The sequence below is a fragment of the Pagrus pagrus genome (genome assembly GCF_965226575.1).
Source record: "Pagrus pagrus genome assembly, chromosome: 12".
Lineage (NCBI taxonomy): Eukaryota > Metazoa > Chordata > Actinopteri > Spariformes > Sparidae > Pagrus > Pagrus pagrus.
This window is the reverse complement of record NC_140196.1, coordinates 3,122,926-3,137,060: the sequence shown is the minus strand read 5'-3', so window position 1 is coordinate 3,137,060 and position 14,135 is coordinate 3,122,926. Positions and strand designations below refer to the sequence as shown.

At 43.6% G+C, this 14,135-nt stretch overlaps 2 protein-coding genes across 5 annotated transcripts; both read left to right on the top strand.

The window, feature by feature from the left end:
• Positions 1–2,668: 2,668 nt before the first annotated feature.
• On the top strand, positions 2,669–8,106 carry LOC311266028 (uncharacterized protein). The gene is given in 3 exon segments (XM_084368214.1): positions 2,669–2,886; positions 2,889–4,584; positions 6,398–8,106. Coding segments are annotated over 3 exon segments (3,441 nt in total). The 5' UTR covers positions 2,669–2,843; the 3' UTR covers positions 8,100–8,106.
• Positions 8,107–8,128: 22 nt separating this feature from the next.
• On the top strand, positions 8,129–13,949 carry LOC311266450 (tripartite motif-containing protein 16-like). Of its 4 annotated transcripts, XM_084368823.1 has the most exons (3): positions 9,402–10,100; positions 11,516–12,314; positions 13,658–13,949. In XM_084368823.1, exons 2-3 carry the CDS (start codon positions 11,550–11,552, stop codon positions 13,673–13,675), a joined length of 783 nt encoding a protein of 260 aa, XP_084224949.1. In that variant the 5' UTR covers positions 9,402–10,100; positions 11,516–11,549; the 3' UTR covers positions 13,676–13,949. The 4 variants fall into 4 exon arrangements, with proteins under 4 accessions (XP_084224948.1, XP_084224949.1, XP_084224946.1 ...); XM_084368822.1 differs by lacking the exons at positions 9,402–10,100; positions 13,658–13,949 and adding an exon at positions 8,129–8,698 and having other exon boundaries at positions 11,516–13,634; XM_084368820.1 differs by lacking the exon at positions 13,658–13,949 and having other exon boundaries at positions 11,516–13,634.
• The last annotated feature ends 186 nt before the right edge of the window (positions 13,950–14,135 follow it).

The following is a 14,135-nucleotide window of genomic DNA, read 5'->3' as shown; positions in this document are numbered from 1 at the left end:
GTTAAGCTAATCAAATTTTCAGACCAATATTAGCACATATAGGCAGTTTTTCACCTTTCATGGTGATGTTATATCTAAAAAATAAATGCGTCTCTCCCTGACGAAGGCTTGATGCCGAAATTCCAGGACAATAAAGGCATTTCAGTAGTTTAAAATTGAGTGTCTTGGAGTTTTCCTGTGATTTTTAAGTCAAACCCTATCCAAAGGGAACCTGTAACAAACTGAATTTGGGTCCAGGAAGCACTCTTACCGTCACATCTTTGATTTATACAAGCTTCCTGACTGCAGTTGAACTTGGCGTTGACAGAATATCAACTTTTAATCTGCAGAAATAAAACTTGAAACCATATCCTTGCGGCCGTCTCCTATAATTCCCAGGAGTCTTCTGGCCAACTCATTGAGCTATACCGCTGGTCCCCTCAAAAAAAGTTGTCAAGGCTTCCTGTCTCTTTTCTGCCGGACCAAGGATTTGCAACCTGCAGCTCTTCTGCCCCTCTGCAGTGGCTCCTTCTGGCTTTTAACATTTTACATGAAAATGTAAAATAATTAATTGTCCTCTAGTTCCTTTGTTTCATTAATGCACCAAAACATGGCATCATTGAAATGGAAATGCAAAGTTAAAGTACCTTATACTGTAAGAATCAGTAGCCCAGAGAGTTGCAGAGTTGACACATGATGTGAAATTATAAATGAGTGCTCATTTAGGCCTATAGATAATCTTTTTGGTGAGGGGCAGATGCCAAAATGGCTCTTTTGATAGTAAAGGTTGCCGACCCCTGTGCTAGACCTTGCCCTGGAGCCTCCAGACCACTAACCTCCTCCCAGCTGATGAGATGGATAACATAGAGCAAGTCAATTCCCTGCCTGATCCTGCCCTGAAGCAACCTTCTAGGAAGGAAGGCGTGGCTCCCACTGACATCATGCCTCTCAGCTGTCCTGCTCCTGGTCTTTACCGAGCTGCCGCAGAAACTGAGCTGTCTAACTCACAGACCACCACCCACCAGGTCCGCAGTCGGTGGCCCAGTCTACACCTGTTCCTGGTCCGCAGTCGTTGGCTAGACGACACTTGGTCCTTGCTCCTGACCCTCCGGACTTCCAGTTGACCACCCCTATCAAGGTCCTGCCCGAACTCCCAGACTTCCAGTCAGCCATCCTGTCGCACTCCAGCAATTATATTCCAGTCCTGACCTCCTGCCTCGTCGCCAGCTTCTAGAGCAGTCTGGCCTGCGTCTTCCTGCCTGTTGTCCTGCTGCCTGGTCTCCAGAGCAGCTCCATTAACAAGGCTTCCAGCTCATCCTCCAGAGTAGCTCCACTCTGGTTATTCTCCTGCCCAGTCTCAGAGGATTTCTGCCGACATAGTCGACCTATAGCTCGTCCTTCAGAGGGGCTCTGCCAGTCAGGTCGTCCCCCTGGCCAGTCTCCAAAGCGCTACTGCTTACCATCACCACATCCAGGGTGGCTCTAACTACACTGTCAGTGTCGATGCCTTCATCCAGAGTCTCCTCGCTATGCTCCACCGATCTTGACCCTCACCTGAGGCCTCTGTCCTGCTGTCTGCTTGAGATGCTCTTTACCTTCACAGAGATCAACTATCTGTTTTATGTACTATATTTGAATAGTTGTAATCAATAAGAAGTTCAATCAAATGAAATACAGGATAACTCAGTAATGTTGAAAACTGGGAAGCCATTTCTAAATTCTCTCTTTTTAAGAAGACTTTACTTCCTAAATGTTGTAGTGACCAGTGTTTTAAAATGAGTAAACAAGTTTAAACACAGTTTCTCCCCCGCTCCTTTTTCCTGGAGTGAATCAGAGCTTGGTTACCCTCCCTCCTCATCCTGTTTTCAAACACAGATCCACTCTGTCCATATACTTCCCTCTTCTCTCCCCTTTAAATCTGGGACTGGGTGGAGCCAACATGTGGTGAAGTGCACGAGCCGGCCGCCGGGCGCTTCGCTTAGGTTGACCGCCACAAACAACAAACACCAGCAGCTGTCTCATGTATTTCGCATGACGTTGGATCTTTAACACGTCCATAGATTTCATTTAAAAACAGAGAACATAAACTTTATTTATACTTCTGACACATTATCTTGTGTCTTCACAGTGTCGGTCCGTCAGCTGGAACAGTTCATCAGTTTGACTATTTGTCCTGAACGTCACTTATTTATTTCTCAGCTACATTTTTTATTAAGAGTATTTGGATTCCTTTTGTGTGAATATGAACATACAATACATTTTTATTCCAACAATAATTTCTGTCTTTGTTGAAGTTGAATTTGTTCTGTAAACATTTACTCTGAGCAAAAAGGCCACGAGACGTCAGCAGCAGAGAAACTCCTGAACTTGATGAAGTTTAAATGACAGAATGAATCCAGGTCAAATGTTGATCATTAAACGTGAGAACATTATATTCCAGCAGCTTCAATGTTTTATGACAGGCTGGTTTGATAACTCCCTGTTGAAGGTCCACTGTTTTTATGAGCAGGAAAATAAAACTGAGCACAATCTGAGGAAGAGTTAGAGAACTATGGAGCCGTCAGCAAAGCCTGAGGAGCCAAGAAATATTTCACAACTAAAAACTTTGATGTTCTCAAATGTGGAGCAGGCTTTAACTGAGGCTTCGTTGTAAATGAGCGAACAAAGTGCAGAGTCACAGAGCTGCTCCTCGTCCTGGAGTGAACCACAGCTGGATCAGCCCTCCCTCTTCTTCCTGCTCTCAAACACAGCAGCTCCACTCTGTCACTATATCTCCTTGTTCCCTCCCCTTCAGATCTGCACTTTGAATGAGGGTGTAACCAGGAAGTGAAGGAGCTGACGAGCCTCATTCACTGCAGAAGCTCATGTTGTTCAGATCAGAGCTCAGACTAGTTTCAGTTTTCAGGAAGTGAATCTCAGACAGTCGTCGACACTCGGAGGTGAAATGGCTCAACAAAACATTCAACTGGACCGAGCAAAGTTCTGCTGTTCCATCTGTTTGGATCTACTGAAGGATCCGGTGACTATTCCCTGTGGACACAGCTACTGCATGAACTGTATTCAAAGCTACTGGGACGAAGAGGATGAGAAGAAAACCCACAGCTGCCCTCAGTGTAGGCAGAGCTTCACACCGAGGCCTGTCCTGGTGAAAAGCACCATGTTAGCAGATTTAGTGGAGGAGCTGAAGAAGACTGGACTCCAAGCTGCTCCTGCTGATCTCTGCTATGCTGGACCTGAAGATGTGGCCTGTGATGTCTGCACTGGGAGGAAACTGAGAGCTGTCAAGTCCTGTCTGGTCTGTTTGGCCTCTTACTGTGAGAAACACCTCCAGTCTCATTATGAAGCAGCTCCTTTAAAGAAACACAAGCTGGTGGAGCCGTCCAAGAAGCTCAAGGAGAAGATCTGCTCTCGTCATGATGAGGTGATGAAGATGTTCTGCCGTACTGATCAGCATTGTATCTGTTATCTCTGCTCTGTGGACGAACATAAAGGCCACGACACAGTGTCAGCTGCAGCAGAGAGGACTGAGAGGCAGAGAGAGCTGGAGGGGAGTCGACAAAACATCCAGCAGAGAATCCAGGGCAGAGAGGAAGATGTGAAGGTGCTTCAACAGGAGGTGGAGGCCATCAATGGCTCTGCTGATAAAGCAGTGGAGCACAGTGAGAAGATCTTCACCGAGCTGATCCGTCTCATGGAGAAAAGACGCTCTGATGTGACGCAGCAGGTCAGATCCCAGCAGGAAACTGAAGTGAGTCGAGTCAAAGAGCTTCAGGAGAAGCTGGAGCAGGAGATCGCTGAGCTGAAGAGGAAAGACGCTGAGCTGAAGAAGCTCTCACACACAGAGGATCACAACCAGTTTCTACACAACTACCCCTCACTGTCAGCACTCAGTGAGTCTACACACTCATCCAGCATCAATATCCGTCCTCTGAGATACTTTGAGGATGTGACAGCAGCTGTGTCAGAGGTCAGAGACAAACTACAGGACGTCCTGAGAGACACATGGACAAACATCTCACTGACAGTGACTCAAGTGGATGTTTTACTGTCACCAGAGCCTGAGACCAGAGCTGGACTCTTAAGATATTCACGTGAAATCACACTGGATCCAAACACAGCAAACACACTTCTGTTGTTATCTGAGGGGAACAGAAAAGTAACAAGAATGAGTAAAGAACAGTCTTATTCTAGTCACCCAGACAGATTCACTTACTGGTGTCAGGTCCTGAGTAGAGAGAGTCTGACTGGACGTTGTTACTGGGAGGTGGAGTGGAGAGGGAGAAATGTTGAAGTAGCAGTCGCATACAAGAATATCAGGAGAGCAGGGAGTGAATCTTTGTTTGGACGAAATGACAAATCTTGGTCATTAAATTGTTACAATGACAGTTATAACTTTAATCACAACAATGTCCAAACTCCCGTCTCAGGTCCTGAGTCCTCCAGAGTTGGAGTGTACCTGGATCACAGTGCAGGTATTCTGTCCTTCTACAGCGTCTCTGAAACCATCACTCTCCTCCACAGAGTCCAGACCACATTCACTCAGCCTCTCTATGCTGGACTTTATGTTTGGTGTTATGACACCACTGCTGAGTTCAGTAAACTCAAATAGACAGAAGTCATTTAAGGGACAGTGAGTTAAATTCTGAGTTTTAACTCTTAAACTTATTCTGTCTTCATGTTTGTGGCTGATTGTTGTGTGGTGTCTTCACCTGTCAATCAAACATGATGGGCGGTACTTTGACATCTTCTCATCTGTTGTTGTGTAAATGTTTGAGTGTCTTTAGGTGGCGCTCCTTCCTGTGTCTGTTTAACCATGGAGGCTCTCACTGCTCATGATGACTTTTGTTCAGCTCAACTGACATTTGTCTGCATGAAGATATAAACTTGTCTGTGCTCTAAATGTGTGTTGAATATTTGTACTGATGTGTTTGCATGTTGTTGTTTCTCTTCCACTGCATGAGTCTAAAGAGAGAAAGCAGCAGAGCTTCATTTATCCTACATATTTAGTTCTCATCACATTGTGCATGTTTAAATTCATCTATAATCACATTTACATTTATTTGTTTGGCAGAACAAAAGCTGTCGTTGTTCCAATCATCACACAAATTCAATAATATATGAGGAAGATCATTTATTATTTTCTTGTACGTAGCTGAGATTCAAACAAACTGAGTGTGTGGATGAAGTGAAATCATTGAACAAGAGTCACTGAACAGACTTTACTGATGGGACGTGTGAACAAACTGAAGCTTTACATGGTGAATAAACAAACACCAACAAAGTCTTTTCTTGTCGTCTTCATTCCAGGGTCTCACACAGAGCTGATGGAGAACATGTGACACTAATATGAGAGTATAACTGAGGCACTTTTCCTCCTCAAGCACCACAAAGTTTCAGACTAAAAAAGCTGATTTACTTTTTCTCTTTTTTTAAAAAAATTCATCCTGTCAAGTTCAGTTTTAAAGAAGTTTTGTTCATTCCTGACACACGACACAACAGATATTGTGTGCTTGAACATTATTTTCCACTTCTGCTCCTGTTGCCTCCTCGATCCTACAGACTGGACCTTTACAATTACTGGTGCTGTTTGAAGCTGCCAATGGCTCAGTGCATTTGGAAGATTCAACCCTTGAGGAAAAAACAAAACAAAACAAAACAAAACAAAACAAAACAAAACAAAACAAAACAATATCACTGTCGAAACGTGCGAACAGGAAGGAGACTTTATACTTTACTTGTTATCTACGATCTACAAACAGGTCTGAATCTGAAAGCCTGAGATCGATTGTTTCTGCCGCCTAGTCCCGCCCTACTTTTGATTGGATAGTTCTACAGTGCTCTGATTGGCTCGTAGTCATTGACTCGACCCATGCTCTCAGCTTAGCTTCCAATCACAAGGACGCATAGAGACTACTAGCCAATCACAGCAAAGTAGGGTGGGACAAGACGGAACAACACAGAAATTCGCGGCATACTAAATTCCTCGCTGAGGAAACATCTCTACACTCCTGTGAGACTTTGTCGACATTTTCAGGTATGTTGTGGAGAAACCGCGTTAACTTGAATGTAAGTACTTGCTAACATGTTAAAGAGTGTTAAGACGAGGTTAGTGTTACATTGTGAGGACGTTTTTTGTCGAGTATGTGTATGTGTGTAAGGCGTCCGTACTTTCACCTGAAACTGTTACCGAGCGTAGCCGCCATTTTGTGCCGGCTGAAGTTTGTTTTTGGAGAGTTTAAGCTAGTTTTTGCATTGAAAGTAAAATCTATATGATCTGGTAAATACTGTGAATGATTTTGTAACTTGAGTGGAGTACTTTCTACTTTTCCTGTCTTTATTTGTACATTATGTAAGTGAGTATTCTTGTAAAAATGTATGACAGAGTTCTTTAATCTCATGGATATTTCTCATTTTTCAGGAGAGCAACACTCTCAGACACAGTGAGAGGTGAAATGGCGCAGAAAGGAGTTCTGCTGGAGCAAGAAGCAATTTCCTGTTCGATCTGTTTGGATCTACTGAAGGATCCGGTGACTATTCCCTGTGGACACAACTACTGCATGAACTGTATTAAAACCCACTGGGACAGAGAGGATGAGAAGAAAACCCACAGCTGCCCTCAGTGTAGGCAGAGCTTCACACCGAGGCCTGTTGTGGTGAAAAACACCATGTTAGCATTTTTGGTTGAGGAGCTGAAGAAGACTGGACTCCAAGCTGCTCCTGCTGATCTCTGCTATGCTGGACCTGAAGATGTGGCCTGTGATGTCTGCACTGTGAGAAAACGGAAAGCCCTCAACTCCTGTCTTCAGTGTGTGGCCTCTTACTGTGAGAAACACCTCCAGCCACATCATGATGTACCTCCGTTAAAGAAACACAAGCTGGTGGAGCCCTACAAGAACCTCCAGGAGAACATCTGCTCTCGTCATGATGAGGTGATGAAGATGTTCTGCCGTACTGATCAGCAGTGTGTCTGTTATCTCTGCTCTGTGGACGAACATAAAGGCCACGACACAGTGTCAGCTGCAGCAGAGAGGACTGAGAGGCAGAGAGAGCTGGAGGTGAGTCGACAAAACATCCAGCAGAGAATCCAGGACAGAGAGGAAGATGTGAAGGTGCTTCAACAGGAGGTGGAGGCCATCAATGGCTCTGCTGATAAAGCAGTGGAGCACAGTGAGAAGATCTTCACCCAGCTGATCCGTCTCATGGAGAAAAGACGCTCTGATGTGAAGCAGCAGGTCAGATCCCAGCAGGAAACTGAAGTGAGTGGAGTCAAAGAGCTTCAGGAGAAGCTGAAGCAGGAGATCACTGAGCTGAAGAGGAACGACGCTGAGCTGGAGAAGCTCTCACACACAGAGGATCACAACCAGTTTCTACACAACTACCCCTCACTGTCAGCACTCAGTGAGTCTACACACTCATCCAGCATCAATATCCGTCCTCTGAGATACTTTGAGGATGTGACAGCAGCTGTGTCAGAGGTCAGAGACAAACTACAGGACGTCCTGAGAGAGACATGGACAAACATCTCACTGACAGTGACTCAAGTGGATGTTTTACTGTCAAACCCACAACCAGAGAACATGACCAGAGTTGGATTCTTAAGATATTCACGTGAAATCACACTGGATCCAAACACAGCAAACACAAAGCTCTTATTATCTGAGGGGAACAGAAAAGTAACATTCATCAGTCAACTACAGTCTTATTCTAGTCACCCAGACAGATTCACTGGCTGTTATCCTCAGGTCCTGAGTAGAGAGAGTCTGACTGGACGTTGTTACTGGGAGGTGGAGTGGAGAGGAACAGGAGGTGAAGTAGCAGTCGCATACAAGAATATCAGCAGAGCAGTGAGTGGATTTGGACAACATGACAAATCTTGGTCATTAGATTGTGACAATGACGGTTATAACTTTAATCACAATGATGTTCAAACTCCCGTCTCAGGTCCTCGGTCCTCCAGAGTTGGAGTGTACCTGGATCACAGTGCAGGTATTCTGTCCTTCTACAGCATCTCTGAAACCATCACTCTCCTCCACAGAGTCCAGACCACATTCACTCAGCCTCTCTATGCTGGAGTTTTGCTTTATTATAACACCACTGCTGAGTTCAGTAAACTCAAGTAGACAGAAGTCATTTAAGGGACAATGAGTTAAATTCTGAGTTTTAACTCTTAAACTCATTCTGTCTTCATGTTTGTGGCTGATTGTTGTGTGGTGTCTTCATCTGTGAATCAAACATGATGGGCGGTACTTTGACATCTTCTCATCTGTTGTTGTGTAAATGTTTGAGTTTCTTTTAGGTGGCGCTCCTTCCTGTGTCTGTTTAACAATGGAGGCTCTCACTGCTCATGATGACTTTTGTTCAGCTCAACTGACATTTCATTCCAGGGTCTCACACAGAGCTGATGGAGAACATGTGACACTAATATGAGAGTATAACTGAGGCACTTTTCCTCCTCAAACACCACAAAGACATTCTGTCAAGTTCAGTTGTAAAGAAGTTTTGTTCATTCCTGACACACGACACAACAGATATTGTGTGCTTGAACATTATATTCCACTTCTGCTCCTGTTGCCTCCTCAGTCCTACAGACTGGACCTTTACATGTCCAATTACTGGTGCTGTTTGAAGCTGCCAAAGGCTCAGTGCAGTTTTTATGTGAGAAAACAGATGAACATCACAAGAGGGCGCCATCATCCTGCTGACCAGGGACGTAGCAGAGGTTAAAGCAAACTTTCTGTTTGTGTTCATACATTATGATCATTGGTGTCAAACTTACATTACTCTAAAAAAGTGATCCTCTTTGTTAAAGAATAGTAGAAAATACTGCAGATTTATTACCTTTTCTGAGCCCAGTTGGCTCCATGTTGGTGTTGGTGATGTGTTGAGCGAGGCGATGTAGCTCTCTGACAAAACTACATGAGATTTTACTTAAATTAAATTATTGACTTGGAAATTAATCTTCTAGATTCACAAACATCGTGTGTGATTCATGACACAATTCAAACAGGATTTATCTTTCAGCATTTCTGATTGGCTGCTGTTTGTGATACCTAATAACATTTTGAATGTCAAATTTCTAACTACTGTATTTGCTTAACACCCATAAATATAATCTATATTCACATTTGTTTTTTTGCTCTCTGGGAAACTACAGATAACAATATTCCAACTGTCCAGTTAAATCTGTTATATTTCTGATATGACAGAATAATAACTATATAAATGAATAAAATAATGTAAAAATTAATATAATGCATAATATAAAAATTGGCAAGAGTAATAACCATAATTATGAACAGATTAATCAACAGTCAGCCTCCATTTTATTTGACGGGGGCGATAAGAGACCTGGATAATGTGGGGAAGGGGATTCCCAAAGGACACGATGCTTGGAGAACACAGCTGTTATATGTAATGTGATTACACACAATTTCAATCATTATAAACTCCAACAGAATATGAAAATCGACACAAATAAAAGACACATTTTCCACAGAACTGTTCATAGAAAGTCAAAGAAGACAGACAGCGGCTCCTCAACAGTGCCTAAATCTTGATTTTTCAGTAAGCTACATTTTTCTCTCCAAATCAGACAGTTTTACATCATGACACAGTAACTTAAATTACCTATAGCTGACATGTACGCTTGACTCCAGTCCGTTGGTTTGCATTCGTTATTATATCTTTGAAGAAGAAAAGAAAAAACTACCACAAGAGAGTCCACTTTAACGACAAGATTCAACCCTTGAGGAAAAAACCAAAAACAAAACAATATCACTGTCAAAACGTGCGAACAGGAAGGAGACTTTATACTTTATTTGTTATCTTCGATCTACAAACAGGTCTGAATCTGAAAGCCTGAGATCGATTGCTTCTGCCGCCTAGTCCCGCCCTACTGTGCTATGATTGGATAGTACTACAATGCTCTGATTGGCTCGTAGTCATTGACTCGACCCATGCTCTCAGCTTAGCTTCCAATCACAAGGACGCATAGAGACTACTAGCCAATCACAGCACAGTAGGGTGGGACAAGTCGGAACAACACAGAAATTCGCGGCATACTAAATTCCTCGCTGAGGAAACATCTCTACACTCCTGTGAGACTTTGTCGACATTTTCAGGTATGTTGTGGAGAAACCGCGTTAACTTGAATGTAAGAACTTGCTAACATGTTAAAGAGTGTTAAGACGAGGTTAGTGTTACATTGTGAGGACGTTTTTTGTCGAGATTAGTAGAGTATGTGTGTGTGGCTGTGTCCCAATTCAGGGGCTGCATCCTTCAAGGGCGCGGTCTTTGCGGCCCACGGAGGCCGGGTCCCTTCGGAGAGACCTTGAAGGCCGCGTCCACCGTTGTTAAATTGGACGGTCTAGCCTTCGGAGTATTTCCTGGTTGCGTCACCAGATGTTCATGCATTAAAGTCTGTTTTGGTTCAAATCTATCAAACGTGTACATTTATATGCGTGTGTGCAATGTGTCAAATATAAATTGAATCCTCAACATTGCAAAAATAACATTAACCCATTGGTGTATAACAACTTTATTTACCATAGCATTACCAGCGTTACGTATTTTAACTGAAAGTTAAAATTTGGAGGTTTTATAGTCCCTTGAAGTTTAACATATCTGTCGTTGGATGTGCGAATGAGTAAACACCCAGTATAAACCCAAGAGTCACATTTGAATGTCATGTCTGCGCCACCTGATGTCGCCATTGTCTCATACTTTACCTCATGTGTTTCGGGACTGAGCGTCGCGCAAAGGATCTTGGGATATGGGAGGCCGCGAAGGATAGTAGCGGTGCGTCCTCAAAAAAGGGGAAATGAAGGCCGCATTTGAAAGAGCCTTCGAATTGTGACAGTCTGCGCGCGACATTGTGACGAAATTGGCCTTCAAATGCGCCCTTCGAAGGCTGCAGACCCTGAATTGGGACACAGCCTCTAGCCGTTTCTCAATACCCAGTACGCCAAGTTCGAACTTGTGAACCCCGGGAGTCTGGACTTGCGGAGTTCAGTTGGAAGAACAAACTCCCGGGGGACGGGAGGACGGTCCGCTCCTCGGCCATTGCTATCACGAAATGCATTCCGGGATATGTAACTTCCCAAAGTCCACACAAGTCTCCACCAATGCATCCTCGATGAAATTGGCGAGGCAAGAACACATCCGGGGTATTCGACCGTACTTGGCCAGATGCGATCTTTGAATTGGAACAGTACTTGGTCCGGCGCTGATGACGTTTCTCAAGTCCACAAGAACAGAAGTACAGAGAACAACGCATATTGAGTGTACTTTTACCTGAAATTGTTACCGAGCGTAGCCGCCATTTTGTGCCGGCTGAGGTTTGTTTTTGGAGAGTTTAAGCTACTTTTTGCTTTTAAAGTAAAATTTATATGATCTGGTTAATACTGTGAATGTTTTTGTGACTTGAGTGGAGTACTTTCTACTCATCCTGCCTTTATTTGTAAATTATGTAAGTGAGTTTTCTTGTAAAAATGTATGACAGAGTTCTTTAATCTCATGGGTATTTCTCATTCTTCAGGAGAGCAACACTCTCAGACACAGTGAGAGGTGAAATGGCGGAGAAAGGAGTTCAGGTGGAGGAGGAAGCAATTTCCTGTTCGATCTGTTTGGATCTGCTGAAGGATCCGGTGACTATTCCCTGTGGACACAACTACTGCATGAACTGTATTAAAGCCCACTGGGACAGAGAGGATGAGAAGAAAACCTACAGCTGCCCTCAGTGCAGGCAGAGCTTCACACCGAGGCCTGTTGTGGTGAAAAACACCATGTTAGCATTTTTGGTGGAAGAACTGAAGAAAACTGGACTCCAAGCTTATCTCTGCCCTGTGGACGAACATAAAGGCCACGACACAGTGTCAGCTGAAGAAAAGAGGACTGAGAGGCAGAGAGAGCTGGAGGGGAGTCGACAAAACATCCAGCAGAGAATCCAGGACAGAGAGGAAGATGTGAAGGTGCTTCAACAGGAGGTGGAGGCCATCAATGGCTCTGCTGATAAAGCAGTGGAGCACAGTGAGAAGATCTTCACCCAGCTGATCCGTCTCATGGAGAAAAGACGCTCTGATGTGAAGCAGCAGGTCAGATCCCAGCAGGAAACTGAAGTGAGTCGAGTCAAAGAGCTTCAGGAGAAGCTGGAGCAGGAGATCACTGAGCTGAAGAGGAAAGACGCTGAGCTGAAGAAGCTCTCACACACAGAGGATCACAACCAGTTTCTACACAACTACCCCTCACTGTCAGCACTCAGTGAGTCTACACACTCATCCAGCATCAATATCCGTCTTCTGAGATACTTTGAGGATGTGACAGCAGCTGTGTCAGAGGTCAGAGACAAACTACAGGACGTCCTGAGAGAGACATGGACAAACATCTCACTGACAGTGACTGAAGTGGATGTTTTACTGTCAAACCCACAACCAGAGAACAAGACCAGAGTTGGATTCTTAAGATATTCACGTGAAATCACACTGGATCCAAACACAGCACACACACTTCTGTTATTATCTGAGGGGAACAGAAAAGCAACAAGAATGAGTCAACGACGGTCTTATTCTAGTCACCCAGACAGATTCACTTACTGTTGTCAGGTCCTGAGTAGAGAGAGTCTGACTGGATGTTGTTACTGGGAGTTGGAGTGGAGAGGGAGAGTTGATGTAGCAGTTGCATACAACAAAATCAGCAGAGCAGGGCATGCGAGTGGATTTGGACGAAATGACAAATCTTGGATGTTAAATTGTTTCAATGACAGTTATAACTTTAATCACAACGATGTCAAAACTCCCGTCTCAGGTCCTCTGTCCTCCAGAGTTGGAGTGTACCTGGATCACAGTGCAGGTATTCTGTCCTTCTACAGCGTCTCTGAAACCATCACTCTCCTCCACAGAGTCCAGACCACATTCACTCAGCCTCTCTATGCTGGAGTTAATGTTTATTCTGACTCCACTGCTGAGTTCAGTAAAGTCAGATAGTCAGAAGTCATTTAAGGGACAGTGAGCTAAATTCTGAGTTTTAACTCTTAAACTTATTCTGTCTTCATGTTTGTGCCTGATTGTTGTGTGGTGTCTTCACCTGTCAATCAAACATGATGGGCGGTACTTTGACATCTTCTCACCTGTTGTTGTGTAAATGTTTGAGTGTCTTTAGGTGGCGCTCCTTCCTGTGTCTGTTTAACCATGGAGGCTCTCACTGCTCATGATGACTTTTGTTCAGCTCAACTGACATTTGTCTGCATGAAGATATAAACTTGTCTGTGCTCTAAATGTGTGTTGAATATTTGCACTGATGTGTTTGCATGTTGTTGTTTCTCTTCCACTGCATGAGTCTAAAGAGAGAAAGCAGCAGAGCTTCATTTATCCTACATATTTAGTTCTCATCACTTTGTACATGTTTAAATTCATCTATAATCACATTTACATTTATTTGTTTGGCAGAACAAAAGCTGTCGTTGTTCCAATCATCACACAAATTCAATAATATATGAGGAAGATCATTTATTATTTTCTTGTACGTAGCTGAGATCCAAACAAACTGATTGTGTGGATGAAGTGAAATCATTGAACAAGAGTCATTGAACAGACTTTACTGATGGGACGTGTGAACAAACTGAAGCTTTACATGGTGAATAAACAAACACCAACAAAGTCTTTTCTTGTCGTCTTCATTCCAGGGTCTCACACAGAGCTGATGGAGAACATGTGACACTAATATGAGAGTATAACTGAGGCACTTTTCCTCCTCAAGCACCACAAAGTTTCAGACTAAAAAAGCTGATTTACTTTTTCTCTTTTTTTAAAAAAATTCATCCTGTCAAGTTCAGTTTTAAAGAAGTTTTGTTCATTCCTGACACACGACACAACAGATATTGTGTGCTTGAACATTATTTTCCACTTCTGCTCCTGTTGCCTCCTCGATCCTACAGACTGGACCTTTACAATTACTGGTGCTGTTTGAAGCTGCCAAAGGCTCAGTGCATTTGCAAGATTCAACCCTTGAGGAAAAAACAAAACAATAGCACTGTCGAAACGTGCGAACAGGAAGGAGACTTTATACTTTATTTGTTATCTTCGATCTACAAACAGGTCTGAATCTGAAAGCCGAGATCGATTGCTTCTGCCGCCTAGTCCCGCCCTACTGTGCTATGATTG

Bases quoted from the DNA above. Each gene is read 5' to 3' on its own strand.
- LOC311266450 (XM_084368822.1), top strand. From the start codon at position 11,550: ATGGCGGAGAAAGGAGTTCAGGTGGAGGAGGAAGCAATTTCCTGTTCG.